General features: G+C 34.7%; 1 protein-coding gene across 1 annotated transcript in view; it reads left to right on the forward strand.

The window, feature by feature from the left end:
- The window catches only part of MGAT4D (MGAT4 family member D), a 53021-nt gene extending 38701 nt beyond the window's left edge, over nucleotides 1–14320 (forward strand). The window contains 7 exon segments of the mRNA XM_064383744.1: nucleotides 101–214; nucleotides 2391–2397; nucleotides 3065–3139; nucleotides 5476–5590; nucleotides 7862–7991; nucleotides 13647–13755; nucleotides 14264–14320. Of these exon segments, the coding sequence (XP_064239814.1) occupies nucleotides 101–214; nucleotides 2391–2397; nucleotides 3065–3139; nucleotides 5476–5590; nucleotides 7862–7991; nucleotides 13647–13755; nucleotides 14264–14320 (607 nt within the window).
- The last annotated feature ends 2377 nt before the right edge of the window (nucleotides 14321–16697 follow it).

The raw sequence follows: 16697 nt of genomic DNA on the forward strand, positions 1-16697 counted from the left end.
ATATTATGTAACTATGCATAAGAAAATTATTTTGAAGTATTTATGTTATTCTGGAAAATTAAATATTCAATTATAAGTCTGCATTTACTTCTATTTATAGATTCAAAAGGCAAGTGAGGTCTGGATCCTTAGAGGTCATTTCAATACCTGCCTTTTTATATTCAAGCATGTTAAATACCAAGCACTTAGCTGAGTACTCACAAAAATTAGCCAGGTATGTCATATTAGAAAATAGTAACCTTAAATAACCAACTTCATCTGATAAAGTCTTAGAATCAGCTGATACTAGAAACTATTTCATACTCAGTGGTGTTTTGAAGCTGGCTTCTCCTGGCTTGCAAGATTCAACTATATGCATCACTTCCCAACTCTGTGTACAGTAACATCGAGTTGATAGCATGAGTCACAGTAGGAGGATTTACACCATGGAAATGGGCAAAAGTTACAAAGCAGAATGTCCATCCCTTCACTCCCAAGTCAGTTGTTAAATATTTACCAGCACACCACTGATGTTCTATGTTCACATTTATAGACAATAATTAGCAAAGGCATAATGAGGAAGGGGAGAGTCTAGGGTTATAAATCATTACAGCTGGATTCTAGTCCCAGCCCTTCTGTTTGCTGGTCATCATAAGCAGGTAATTTCACCTTTTTTTCCTTAGCTTCCCCAACTTTCTAGTGTGCATAATGAAGTCTATATTGCATAATTGGAAGAGTCATTATAAGAACAAAATATATTTATGAAAGAATCTTTTAAAAATTATTTAAAAATTGAAAGCTCTATACACATACAAAGGATTATAATTTGGGGTATTACTATGGTAGGTATTATGAGAAATGTAATAATTTGGCCCCTCAAAACTTAATAAATAAAAAGACATGCCAGAAATCAGAAAAAGGCCTTATTTCGGGAAACCAATTAGCCTTCCTTTGTTTTAAAATTATAAATGGTTTGTTAGAATCTAGGAATCTTAAGCATTTTGTTTTGCTTTAATTAGTGGTCCACATTATGCCCGGTTTTCAGAATCACAAAGCTGGGAGTCATCCTGGATCCTTGTTTTTCCTTCAGCATTTTATATCTCTATCATTGTTTCTTTTTTTAAAATCTCTCTACACAACATCCCTCTCATTTTCCTTCCACTGGCTTGGATTTAGTTCAGACCTTCACCATTACAGAGTCCTTAATCCTAGCCTAACCTAACCTCTCTTCCAATCCATTCTTCATGCTGTACTCAGAAGAATATTTTCTCATATTAGATCAAGACCAAAGTTTCCCACGTCATAAAAGATCCTTCATGATCTGGCCTCTGCCAACCTTGTGATTATCAACTTCTTTCTGTCAGCTCTCTGTGCCCTAAAACTAAGTGGCATGCTCTTTCACGCTTTCCACACCTTTGCAAGCTTACCATAAGATAGTCAACATTGTTGATATCTTCATATAGCAATTATCTAATTGTAATTTTATTAATTACTTTTTTCATATGAGGTTATGAGATGCAGAAGGGCAAGAATGACCTTGGGTACTGCTCTTTGTATATTCAGGACCTGGCTTGGTATCTAGCTAGCTTAGTATGACAATAAAGTTTCTTTGGGTTGAATTTATATCCAGGCAGCCCCATGAGCAGGGCTGAGCTCTTGCCCCAGGCTACAAGCCTCCGCACCACAAAAGTGAGCAAGGCTCTCAGGCCTCACCCCTCCCTGCCTGCCCGCACCTTCAGCAGTGGCTTCTGTGCTCCTATCTGCACTTCTCGTTTACCCTGCTCCCAGATTCTGCTCAAGAAAATTCGTGCTCAGTCAAAATTATTACAAAATTTAGCTAGGAGCTTCGCTCATCCTGTGGCCTCCTCCCCAATTTCACTGGCTGCTTTCCCTTCCCCAAAGAACACTGTGAGATAAGGCCAGGAATGGCTTTCCTGGGCTTGAGCTGGGGACCAGGAGTGCCTCTGGGGCTTTCCTGCTGCTTCTTCTACTTTTATATTTCACTTGGCTCCCTAAATTCATTTCAGCTGTAGGTAAGGTTAAATTCTTCTCCTGTGATTTGGATTCTCAGGTTCTCCAGTGGGGATGTGTGTATCAAGGCCAAATATTGCCCCTTATACTTTGGGAACTCACAGTTTTTGGTCTGTCTCATGGAGTTTGCAGTGGCAAGCTGGTTCTTTCAAAAGGTCTATGAATTCTTTAGGTTTTCCTGGTATGTTTCTGCAGTGTTTCTTGGAGCAAATGTGAGTCTCCAGGCACTGTTCTCCCTCGCCAAGCGGAGCTGCACGTTAGTCCTGTCTCCTATCCACGATTTTTTCTATAGTTCTCTCTTTAATTCTCTTCAGTTATTATTCAAAATATTTCACTCCCTAGAGTTCAAATTGCCTCAAATTTGGCCGCAAAAAAATCAGGTGGAGAGTAGCAATTATAAAATTACTCCATTCCCTAGGATTGGGAGAGTTAAGGCAATGTGTGCTCACATATTTCACCAAAGGCCAAACATAAAGTCAGCTTGTGAAGGGAGTTACACTGGGTTTCTTCAAGAGGACCATGAAGAGTTCCAGAGGCTTGTGGAGACTACTTTCAAAATAAAAACAAAAAAAGCAACCTTTCCCTTCCAAGTAAACCAAGGGATAAGACTTAGGGGAAATGGTTTAAAGACCCCTAAAAAGAAATATTTACACTCTGTGGCAGATAGTTAACCCTAAGAATTGTGGAGAAAACTCTTGGATGATAGAATCAATAAGCTGTTAGGAGAGACATTGAAAAAAAAGAATAAAGTTTCTTTATACTTTCATTTGAATAAAACCTAAAATCAGAAAGAATATTAACACTATTATCTAGATCAGAACTTATCTAGAACAAAAGGTAAACAAATGGGTTATGCTTATTCTAGTTTAGCAATGGCCAACACTGTCCATTGAATAATGATGGAAAACTTTTTAGTATAAGCATATTCAAATTTACTTAATGTAACTAGTACTCTGTTAGTAAACTGCAAGAGTTTTTGATTACTAAAGTATGCTTATAAATAAAAATTAAATAATAATGAGAAATATTAACAGATCTTACTGCTTACCTTTAGTTGGTGATCAAACAAGTATTGGATTTTTGCATTTTGATGCTGTATGCTCAGCCAAAGGCCAAGTATTATTTACAGGTAGGAAACTGGGGTGTGTATGTGTGTGCATGTATGTATGCATGTGTGTGTATATATGTACATCTATATATAGTATACACCAATTATATCTATTGATAAATATAATTTAAATTGAAAATATTATTTTCTCCTTCCCTCCTGTAATTTCATTTCCTCATTGTGCTCCTCCACCTTACATTATACTCAGAAAATAGAAAATACTTGCTGTATTAAAATGCCAAAGGAAGTTTAAAATTGATTATATATGAATATTCTTGCTAAGTTCACTGTTACAGTGAAAATTATAGTTACCTGAATCAAACTGAAAAGAAATTCTCAAAAAAAATTATAGTGCCTACATTTATTTCTTGGCTTACAATTTTATTAGATTAAGTGAATGCATTTTGAGCATTTGTCAGGCATTATATACACTTATCATTGCTACCCTACATTTACTCATGCTTTATGAGTAACACAGTTCTCAGTGCCTCACTGTATTTGTAAAAGTGAATCAATTATATGTAGTTTGTACCCTCTAAATCCCTGCACATTGTTAAATAATGTTATGTTTCTAAATAGCAATAGCAATTTGAACTCACTACATAGACAATATGCACTTGTGAGAAGAATTTGCAAAAGAGAGTTGTAGACTAGAGAGAAAGTTAGAAAAGGCCTAAAGCAAGGTCTTCTCTTTTACTGGAATAAAAAAAGGCCTCCTTTGATTCCCAGTTAGGGGCGATGTCCTGGAAACACAAGGTCCAGCCAATGCACTCTTCTCAATTTGAAACACCACAGTTCTATTCTATGTCCTCGTAGTGTGCCGGAGGACTGCCACATTTTTCTTAATTACTTGTGAGGCCCTCTTAGTCCATAGATTATGCATAATATATATAAAATAAAAAAGAAATCTCATTTCCATTGCCCCCTCTCTCTTGTTGGGGATATTTTTAGGCTTCCACCATTATTCTAACTAGCTAGTTGTGGAGTTGTGGATGAGAGTGCCCAGTTTCTTTTTGTCTTCTCTTTGCTGGGAACCAGTTTGTCAGCCACAATATCTGGAGATAGAACACGGCACCTTTCATCACAAGCATTAAGCTAGTTCATCTTAGCTATGGTCTGAATGGTTGCATCCCTCCCAGAGCCTCCCCAAATTTTGTTTTTGTTTTTTGTTTTTTTTTTGAGACAATGTCTTGCTCTGTCATCCAGGTTAGAGTGCAGTGGCATGATCACAGCTCACCGAAGCCTCAAGTAGCTGGGACTACAGGTGCACACCACCACACCCAACTAATTTTTTGTAGTTTTTGTAGAGGCAGGGTTTGGCTGTGTTGCCCAGGCTGGTCTTGAACTCCTGGACTCAAGAGATCTGTCTGTCTCAGCCTTCCAAAGTGCTGAGACTACAGGCGTGAGCTAAGGCTCCTGGCCTCTCTCCCAAAATCAATATGTTAAAATTCTCATCCCCAAGGTGATAGTATTTGGAGGTGGGGCCTGTGGGAGGCAATTAGATTATGCAGGCAGACCCTGATGAATGGGATTAGTGCCCTTATAAAAGAGACCTCAGAGAGCTAGCTAGCCCCTTTTACTGTGTGAAGACACAGTGGAAGCCATCATCTATGAGGAATAGGCCCTCAGCAGACACACACCTGCTAGCATCTTGTTCTTGGCCTTCCCAGGCTCTGGGACTGTGAAACATAAATGTTGGTTGTTTAAAAACTACCCAGCCTATGGTATTTTGTTATAACAGCTCAAATGGACCAAGACAGTCTTAAACTAGAAACTGAAGTATTTGTGAGGATGAAAGTGGATTTGGATAAGGAGACTATTTCAAAGAGAGATCTAGATTGAATGTTTAGTATTTAGTAAAGAAACAGATAATCTCTTGTCTGGTTAATCTGAGAATCAAACACGGGGCAGGGTGTGGTGTTTCATGCCTGTAATCTTGGCACTTTGGGAGGTCAAGGTGAGAGGCTCACTTGAGCCCAGAAGTTGGGAGGCCACGCAGGAGGATCACTTGAGTCCACTATGTTGCCCAGGAGATTGAAACCAGCCTGGGCAGCATGGTGAAACTCCATCTCTACCAATAACATAAAAATTAACCAGACATGATGGCGCATGCCTGCAGTCACACCACTGCACTCCAGCCTGGGTAACAGAGTGAGACCCTGTCTCAAAAAAAGAAAAAAAAAAAAAGGAAAATCAACTAACTGTAAATACCCTCAATTAATTGAAATTGAAATAAAATTGTTACTTTATAAAAAACATTTTCTTCAGTGTATTCTATTGTATTTTTTATTTTCAAGCTAATATAGCTTGCTTAATGGAAGCATCGAAGGTACTGTCTTTTTGGTTTTTTTTTTCAGCTAGAAGACGATATCATAGCTAAAGAGATGTACTTTACAAAAATAACAGATTTTGTACATAATATCAGTTCAAATGATTGGTTTTTTATTGAGTTTTCAATGCTTGGATTCATGGGTAAGCAGTAGATCTACTTTGTTGGATCAAGTTTTTTATGGTGCATGACATTATTGATTCATGCAGAAGCTCTTCCTTATTTATTCTTTCCTTTTATTCCCAATTCCTATACCCACTTCCTGACATTCTTCAATATATCGTTCACTCTCATATGTTCAAAATACACATATATACAATATCTATGTAAAATATTTGGTGTTTCTCATATTTGTATATCCTATTCCTTACTTTTTTTGTCCTCGAAACTTGATTTCTAAGCTATCAGCATGTTGTTTTATGTTCATTTAGTTTATTGGTTTTTTATTGCTGCATAAGTACTGCATAATGATGGTCACTGAAAGTTGTACATTTGGAATTGTGCAAACCGAAGACTACCTATTTTGCTCATAACTGAGAGATCATGCATATAAAACTGTAACCTGCTTTTAAATTTTTTATGCCAACAATCCCATGATCAGTCATCTTATAGTCACATCTAAATTCACTTCCAGCATTCACTTTCTATGCTTTCATCTGTCAGCCAGTTCTTTCCTTTAATTACCTACTTTTGTTAAATCCTTCCTTAATTACCTACTTTTGTTTATCACCAGAAGGTAAGGCAAGATAACCACACATTTTTCTGTCTACAAGTGAACTAAATAATGGATGCACAGTGACCAGTCACCAAAAGACTTTGAAAGAAGTGATGACTTATCACTTATCACTCACATTTGACTATCTATTTCCTGCGTGGCAGACTTTAATTGCTTCCAATTTTTTGCTACCACAAAAAAGTGAAATGACATATATGTCACCTGGAATGGACCACTGAAAATTCACATAGCTCTAAGTACTGCCAGTAGCTTTACAGATTGGCTGTATAGTTTATGCTCTCACAAGCAGTGCATAAAAGTTTGTGCTTCCCATGTGCTTGACAAAATTTGGTTTTATCTATTATTATATGTATACATTTGCCATTCTGAGTAAAGTATTTCTGGGATTGCTAGTGAGGTCTATCTGTTTTTCATATACTCACTTGATGACTTTTGTTTTTCATGTTTTCTGTAAAATTTTAAGAGCCCAAAGTGGGGTGAATTTCTTCAGCCTTGATTAAAATAAGAAGGAAAATTATAGTTAACAATAATACCCAATGAAAAGCTTGAAGAGGAAATAATCTTGGTGATGGATTACTCTGAGAATTTAAAATTCTCAAAAAAATTTATCTTTCTCAGTAAAGTCAAGTAGGAGACACATAGAGAATACTTACATTCTAATCACAAGATCACATTGAACAAGGACCACTATTTATGGCATGCCAAATCTTATTCAAGCTTAAACTTAACAAAAGTTTTGCTTTTAGTTATCATTAATAGCAATTCAGTTATTCATTATTTGCTAAAAATATGAGCTTGCCAAATAGAATTTTATAGCATGGTGACAGCAGGTTAGGAATTGAATCAGTCATTTTCATCGTTAAATTACTTGCTTTAGCTACTATATAAATCAGTGCCAAAAATTAAAATACAATTATACATTTTATTAAGTGACCCATATAAACTCAAGTCCGAGTGAAGAATGAAGCATGCTTACATCTTACTTTCATACTTATCAAATCATTAGATGTATTTTGCATTATTTACTTTGAAGTGATTATATACCTGAATCTTATCCCTTCAACTTCATTTTAAAATTAAAGGTGTAGTATATCAGAAAAAAATTATTAGATTTAATGGACTAATACTTTAAATTATATAGTAAATCTTTAAGAATCACAAATATAAAAGAAAAGTAACATCTTCTTAAAATAATGCTCAAATACTGAAATAAGAGTAATTTAATAAAATTAAGTACTAAAAATAACATTGTGTTATTTTTAATGAAATATGTAGTAGATAAAAATGAAAAATGTAGATTGATAAAGTGCTACAAAAATCAGGTAAAAATACAGTTTGTACAAAATTAAATAAAAGATTACAGTGCCTACATATTTCATTCTATGCACTTGTCTTTCACTTGATTTAGATAATCGAGCCTCATTAGTTATCACAATTGATTTCCTAAAAGTATTGACTATTCTAAACCTGCTTATATTCTCTTTCATAAGTGGTAATCCTTAATGCTTAAGTAAATCGAGTGTTTAATTTTATCATTGTCCAATTTCAGTAGTGCTTTAATCTTTATTTCTAAGGAATGGGACATACATAAATTTTAATAACTTTTGCCTTTTTCCCATGTTAAAGAAATAAACAACTATATATGAATTAATTATATCTAATTATTTTTTTCCCACAGGAAAGCTCTTTAGATCTGAGGATTTAACTCACTTTGTATGTTTTTTTTTAATGTTCTACAAAGATAAACCCATAGATTGGCTCTTGGATGACATTTTTCAGGTAAAGCTGTGTGACACAGGAGAAGATCTTATGAGTATTTATTTACTTTAAGAATACCAAATCTTTTAAAAGAAATATTATCTATCTGATGTAATTACCTAAAATTTGTCTACCAAACCAAATCTGATAAATGCATCAAATTTTAAAATTTCTAATATCCCAAATTTTGATCTTTCCATCTATTAAATGAAATAATGAGAGACCACAAAAATGCAGTGAAAAGTAGAAACAGAGACAAAAACAGAGTGAACAAATAGAAAAAAAAAAGTAGACATAAATTCAAACATGCCAATACTTATATTAAATATAAATGATGAAAATACACCATTAAGAGTTCATGAGAGTAGATTTTTTTAGTAATGCAACTACTGAAGTCAATACTCAGTTCAAATATTATAGATAGGTTAAAACTTGTAGATGAAGAAAACATATACCATACAAACACAAATCAAAGGAAATTTGCAGTAGTAGCTATATTTTGTTTATTTATTTATTTAATTACAGTCTCATTCTGTATGTCAGGCTGAATTGCAGTAGCACAATCAAAGCTCACTACAGCCTCAACACTTCCCTGGGCTCAGGTGATCCTCCCACCTCAGCCTCCCCAGTAACTGGAGCTATAGGTACATCTCATTATACCCAGCTAATTTTTGTATTTTATGTAGAGACGGGCTTCTGCCATGTTGCCCAGACTGGTCTCTAACTCCCAGGCTCAAGCCATCCACCCACCTCAGCCTCCAAAAGTGTTGGGATTACAGGCTTGAGTCATGATGCCCAGCTCGTAGTAGCTATATTAATATCAGAATAGACTTAAAAGCAAAAAAAAAAAGAGAAACCAGTCAAGGGATCAAGAAAGATATTATATATAATAAAGGGTGAAATTACCAAGAGACAACAGAGTCTTGAAATGCATGAAGCAAAAACTGACAGAACTAAAAGAAAAAAATCAATTGATCTACAATTGCAGTTGGAGATTTCAACCATCCTCTCTCTCAGTAATCAACAGAACTGATAGGCAGAAAACCAGCAAGGAGATAAAAGAACTGAACACCATCTGCCAACTGGATTTTATTGACATTTAAAAACCACTACATCCAATAACAGTAGAAAATACATTCTCTTAAAAAAACAGATACAACATTTACCAAAATAGCCATACTTTGGATCATAAAACAAAGCTTAACAAATTTATATTGAAATAATTTTTTAAATGTATGTTCTTGTGCCACAATAGAATCAAATTAGAAATCAACAACATAAAGACAACTGAAAAATCTCACGCACTTGGTAATGAAACAACACACTTCTCAATAAACCCTAGGTGAAGAAATAAGTTTCAAAGGAAATTAGCTCTTTGAAATGGATGAAAATACAATGTTTCAACATTTTTGGAATGCAGCTAAAGCCCTGGTTAGAGAGAAAGCTTATAGACTTAAATCTATATCTTAGAAGAGAAGAAAGATCTCACATTCATAATCTCAACTTCTATGTTAACAAACTAGAAAATAAAAGTCTGAGAAAGAGAAGGAAGAAAATAATAATAAAAGAAAACAGCAAAATTAAAAGCATAAAAACAAATTAGAAAACTAATAAAACCAAAAGGTGATTTTTTTTAAAAGAGCAAGAAAACTGCTAAGTTTCTAATAAGAGTGACAGGTTATCAATATTAGAAACAAAGTGGGAGTTCCACAACATACTGCACAGATACTAAAAGGATAATAAGGGAATACTACAAGCACTTTCATGCATGTAAAATGAGCAACTTAAAAATGAAATCCATCAGCCGGGAGTGGTGGCTTATGCCTGTAATTCCAGCACTTTGGGAGGCCGAGACAGGCAGATCACAAGGTCAAAAGATCAAGACCATCCTGGCCAAAATGGTGAAACCTCGTCTCCACTAAAAATACAAAAAAAATTAGCTGGGCGTGGTGGTGCACACCTGTAGTCCCATCTACTCGGGAGGCTGAGGCAGGAGAATCGCTGGAACCCAGGAAACAGAGGTTGCAGTTAGCCGAGATCGCGCCACAGCACTCCAGTCTGGCAATAGAATGAGACTTCATCTCAAAATAAATAAATTAATAAAAATAAAATCCATCAAAAATTGTAAACTATCAAAACTCATCCAAGATAAAATAGGCAACCTGAACAGTCCTATATCTACTAAAGAAATTGAATTATTATTTTTAAATCCTGAAAAAGAAATTTCCACATCCAAAGGGTTTAAAGGTGTATTCTACTAAATGGAGAATAAATAATACCAATTGTATGTAATATCTTCTCCAAAATAGAAGAAGAAATGGTACATCCCAATTCTTTTCATGAGGCCAGCATTACCCTGACATAAAACCAGACAAAAACAGAGCAAAAAAGAAAACTGAGAACAAATACCTCCAAATATATAGATAGAAAAATCTTCCAAGTAATAGTAAATTGAATCCACCAGTATGTAAAAAGAAAATACACCATACTAATTGGTATTTATCTTATGAATACAAAACTGGTTTAATGTTTGAAAATCATACAGTGTAACCCACCAATCTAAGATTCTAAAGAAGAAAAGCCACATTAATATTAACTGATGCAGAAAAATCATTTGACAAAATTCACAATTCATTTATAATAAAAACTCCTAGCCAATTAAGAATAGAAAGAAACTTCTCTGACATGTTAAAGAGCATCTAGAGAAATCCCATAGCCAACTTCATGCTTCATTGTTGAAAACTGGATGCTTTCACTCTAAGATTAAGAAAAAAGTAACCAAGTCTGTCCTCACCACTCCTATTCAATATTTTACTGGAAATTCAAACCAGTGCAATAAAGGGAAAAATAAAGGTACATGAATTGAGAAGCAAATGCGATGATTGTCTATGTAGAAAATCACAAAGAATACACACACACACACACACACACACACACATCCTAGAACTGATAAATGAGTTTGAACAAAGTTGCAAGATACAAGACCTATAAAAATCCATCATTTTTCAGCAAAATAGCAATGAAAAGTTGAAAACCAAATGTATTAGTCCATTTTCACACTGCTACAAAGAGACTGGGTAATTTATAAAGAAAAGAGGCTTAATTGACTCACAGCTCTGCATAGCTGGGAGGCCTCAGGAGACTTATAGTTACGGCAGAAGGTGAAGGGGAAGCAAGGCACATCTTACATGGCAGCAGGAGAGAGAAAGCCAGCAGGGAATTGGCACACATAAAACCATTACCTCTCATGAGAACTCACTCACTATAATGAGAACAGCATAGGGGAAATTCACCCCCATGATCCAATTTCCTCTCACAAGCTCTCTCCTGTGAAATGTGGGAATTACAATTTGACATGAAATTTGGGTGGGGACACAGAGACAAACCATCTCACCAACATTTTTTTTTTCAAGACAGAGTCTCCCTCTGTCACCAGGCTGGAGTGCAGTGGCGCAATCTTGGCTCACTGCAACCTCCGCCTCCTCAGTTCAAGTGATTCTCCTGCCTCAGCCTCCCAAGTAGCTAGGACTACAGGTGTGTGCCACCACACCCAGCTAATTTTTTGTATTTTTAGTAGAGATGGGGGTTCACCATGTTGGCCAGGATGGTCTTGATCTCTCAACCTTGTGACCTGCCTGCCTCAGCCTCTCAAAGTGCTGGGATTACAGGCATGAGCCACCACTCCCAGCCACCAACATTTTAAAATTATTTACAATATTTAAAAAATATTATATAAAAGTATTTATATATCTCTGTGTGTATAAATTTAACAAAATATGTACATTATCTATATGCTGAACACCTCAAAATGCTAATATTGAAAGAAACAAAGAGACATACCATAAACATAGATTGGGAAGCTCAACTTAGTAAAGGTATGAATGTAACCCAAATTGATCTATGGATTTAACACAGTTTTAATCAAAATCCCAGCAGGAATTTTTTGGAAGATATTCTACCAAAGCTGATTCCAGAATTTTTAAGAAAAGACAAAGGAAGTAGATCAACTAAAATAATTTTTAAAAAGCAGAATAAAGTTGGGAAAATCACATTATTGATTTTTAAAGCTTACTATAAGGCTACAGTAATCAAGACAAGCCTTTATTGGCAAAAGGATAAACACAAAGGTCCATGGAGCAGAGCAGTCCAGAAATAGGCCCACAAAATATAGCCAACTGTTATTTTGCAAAGAAGTATATGAAATTCAGTGGAGAAAGAATAATCTTTTCACAAATGTTTACTGGATCAATTAGTGCCCTATCTCTCAACCATACTTCAACCTAAACCTCACACTTTATACAAACATTATTTCAAAATAAATCATCTATCTAAACACAAAAATATAAAACTCTTGGAAGAAAATCTAGAAAAAATGTTCAGGACCTAGGGCTGGGTGAAATTTTTTTAAATGACACTAAAAGCATGATCCATTTTTTAAAATGGATAAATTGGATCTCATCAAAAGTAAAAATTTTTGTGTTGCAAAAGGTACTATTAAGAGGATGATAAGACACCACGGACTAGAAGAAAATATTTGTAAATTCCATATCCAACAAAGGACATGTATTCAGTATATGTATAGAACTTTCACAACCCAACCACAGATAAACAAACCAATTTTAAAAAGGGCAAAAGACTTGAACAGGCACTATCCAGACTCCATAAAAGTAGTGATTGCCCTTACAGTAATATGAAATAAGCTCAGCTTTATCAGCAGGTTGTTTTAAGGGTGTATTTGCAAAGCCATTATCTTATTTGCTAAACTGTAACTTCTCAACCAATTTTATCTGATGCTAATTTAGCTTCAAATTAAATTAACTCTAGACCATTAAATTACTTTACAGTTAAAAAGAGAAACTCAATATTTTCCTATGTGTTAGTACTGGGTAGAAATGCATTTAATAAAACTGCTATTAAAAAAATTACTATATATATACATTTTAGATTTATTTTTCTGAATCTTCTAGGTATAAAAATATATAAAATAATTCTCAGTGATCATAATTATTTCAATTGTGGGGTTTGTTTTATTTTTGTTTTTGTTTATGTTTAGAGATGGGGTCTCACTATATTGCCCAAGCTGGTCTCACACTCCTGAGTTCAAGCAATCCTTCCACCTCAACCTCCCAAAGTGCTGGGATTACAGGCATGAGTCACCATACCCAGCCTTCAAATGTTTGTTTTTAATAGGAATGGTGCCATAGGTCATCCTTCTTATTTTTATTCTTGAGAAAATTTTCCAGATTCTTTTTCATTGACTATAAATCGGTTCTCTGTCTTAACAGCATATTTTTCACTATTTAAGAAGAAATTGAGGAGATGTAATTCAATAGAGAACTCAGTCAATGAATATGGGAAGTGAAAGAATACTGTAGTCTGACAGATACAGAGAGAAAAATACCAAGCATTTTATTTTAGTTACTGTAATTAAAAAAAAGAGGAAATATAGTTAGTACAACACTAACCTGGTTTTCTAAGACAGAGTTCATGAAAATATATGTTGGAACCCAAGCTGTTTTTTATCCCAACTCCTTTGCTCTATTCTTGTGAAGAAAAAGGTAAAAATTAAATATTTTGTTTATATTTTTTAAATATGAAAATAGAGCTCTAGCAAAAACTAATATATAAAAATTCTACCATCAGTAAATGCAATACAAAGCAATATCTGGATTTTTACAGAAGACTGCTGTTTCTCTTTTTCCCCAGAAAAATTGTTTAAAACGAAAGAAGCAAATACGTATTCAGTATAAACCTTCTCTTTTCCAACATGTGGGTATACATTCATCACTTTCTGGAAAAAAACAATATGAAAAAGTAAGATTTTGAAATGTAACTTTAGTAACATACAATGTTTCATAAACTTATAAAATACTATTTAAAAATTAGTGGTGACATAAGAGGTTATAAAATATGGTTATTAAGCAGAATTTATCTTATGATAGAACTGTATGTTGTAAAGAACATTTATAACTTAAGCAATCATCTTTTAAAGCCCCAAGTTATTTATCATGGTAAGAAAAATTCAGCCTATGTAAACTATTTTCCTTACTGTTCCCAGTTGTGCAATTCAAAGAAGAATAACAAAGTGTTTTGAAAATTATAATAAAATTCACTATTTTAGTCTAAAATTCAAAATTATCTAGAATATTTCAAAAATAAAATCCCTCTATTATTTAATTTAAATGTATCAGGATTTTTATTTTAGACCACTGTTTGTTTTAACAGATGAAGAAAATTTTAGCATTGCTTGAATTTTAGTCATTCTTAAAATTTTGCATCATTTTCAGATACAATATTATTGATAATTGACTTATCCCCTTAGTGGAGTAGAAGAAACAAAGAATTCAAGGTCAAAGCACCTAGGTTTCAGTCCTGGTGAACTAGGGAGTACATATATGATATTGGTCAAGCTCTAACACTCCTCTGAGCTTTCTTCATCTATAAAAGCTTCAAAGAGTTTAAATGATCCTTAATGTTTCCTCCACCTTCGACACCTCTATCCTTAGTGTCTACATTATGAAAGACATGCTTGCTTTAATCCTTTGTCAATTGAATGAGAGATGGACATACACAACTTCCCATCATTCATGACTTGCCCTCTTTCTGCTTTTTCTACCTTGTATATTGTACTACACACTTTGGAACTACGCCTAGAACATAATGTGAACTCAGTAAGTGTAAGCTATTGGCTATCAGGCAAGGCAGAATCCAACAAAGAAAATGTGTCAAACAAGACAAATAAGTGCCTGGAATAATGAAAATGTAACTGTTGTGAATCTTTGAGCAAAAAAATTACACCATCAGAATACATAACTGCAGATATGATGCAGAAATAAATTGATCCATACCATTCTCTTTTTTGATGCCATTATAATGAGATTCTTCTATTATACTTTTTTTTTAACCAGGTATGATATTTTAACCTCATCTTTGTAAATTCATGATATATTAAGTAAAACTGGACATAAACAGTCATATTTTGATGTCATAATGGTAGCTTTTTTCCTTTTTATACTTCATACCACACAAAATAGAAATCAATAACAATTTAATAATATGTCAAATGTGATTATATTTACATTATTTTTAAAATTTTTAACAGGATATCTATTATTAGGAGTTTCATGTTTCTAAAGCTTCTTTAAAAAGTATCAAAATCATTCTTTGGAAGTAATGACATAATAAGGATTAGACTACTTCTCAAGTTTCTTAAGAGACTACATCATATTTTAAAATATTAATCCTTCAATAACAAAGTGGTAAGTATAAGAAAAGTTAATAAATGTCTGATGATTGTCTATATGTTTATATAAACTTTTTTCTAGTTCTGTTAAGGATGTCATTGGTAGTTTGATACAAATAGCACTGAATCTATAAATTGCTTTGGACACTATGGCCATTTTAACAATATTGATTCTTATACATATGCATGGAAGTTTTTCCATTTGTTTGTGTCAGCTTTCTCTGAGCAGTGTTTTGTAGTTTTCATTGTACAGATCTTTCATCTCCCTGGTTAGCTATATTCTTAGGTATTTTATTCTCTTGTGGCAATTGTGAATGGGATGTGTTCTTGATTTGGCTCTCATGAGTCAGGAGTTCAAGACCAGCCTGGCCAACATGGTAAAACCCTGTCAGTACTAAAAATACAAAAATTAGCTGGGCATAGTGGCGCAAGTCTGTAATCCCAGCTACTCAGGAGGCTGAGGCAGGAGAATTGCTTGAACCCAGGAGTCAGAGTTTGCAGTGAGCTGAGATCACACCACTGCACTCCAGCCTGGGCAACAGAGCAAGACTCCATCTTAAAAAAAAAAAAAAGTCAAAAAATAGGACCAGGTGTGGTGGATCACACCTGTAATCCCAGCATTTTGGGAGGCTGAGGGCCGAGGTGGGTGGATCACGAGGTCAAGAGATCGAGACCATCCTGGTCAACATGGTGAAACCTCGTCTCTACTAAAAATACAAAAAATTAGCTGGGCATGGTGGCGCACGTCTGTAATCCCAGCTATTCAGGAGGCTGAGGCAGGAGAATTCCCTGAACCCAGGAGGCGGAGATTGCGGTGAGCCGAGATCGCGCCATTGCTCTCCAGCCTGGGTAACAAGAGCGAAACTCCGTCTCAAAAAAAAAAAAAAAAAGAAAAGAAAACCCGTATCTATTTTTTAAAAAATACAAAATTTAGCCAGGCATGGTGATGCGTGCCTGTAATCCCAGCTACTGGGGAGGCTGAGGCTGGAAACGTGCTTCAACCTGGGAGGTTGAGGTTGCGATGAGCTGAGATGGCGCCACTGCACTCCAGCCTGGGCAACAAGAGTGGAACTTCATCTCAAAATTAATTAATTAATTAATTAATTAATTTAAAGAAGACGCTGGAGAGGTTGCAGAGAAAAGAGGTTGCACTTATACAGGGCTGGCGGGAGTGTAAATTAGTTCAACCATCACGGAAAGCAGTATGGTAATTCCTCAAACAACTAAAAACAGAACTATCATTTGACCCAATAAACACATTACTGGGTATATACATGAAGGAACAGAAATTGTTCTACTATAAAGACACATGTATACACATGTTCATCACAGCACTATTCACAATAGCAAAGACATGGAATCAATCTAACCGCCCACAGACTGGATAAGAAAAATGTGGTACACATACACCATGGAATACTGCACAGCCGTAAAAAAGAATGGGATCAAGTCCTTTGCAGGCACATGGATGCAGCTGGAGGCCATTAGTGTTAGCAAACTAACACAGGAACAG

Source organism: Aotus nancymaae, unplaced genomic scaffold, assembly GCF_030222135.1.
Source record: "Aotus nancymaae isolate 86718 unplaced genomic scaffold, 86718_ANA_hifiasm-v0.15.2.pri h1tg000033l, whole genome shotgun sequence".
In the NCBI taxonomy this organism is placed as follows: Eukaryota; Metazoa; Chordata; class Mammalia; order Primates; family Aotidae; genus Aotus; species Aotus nancymaae.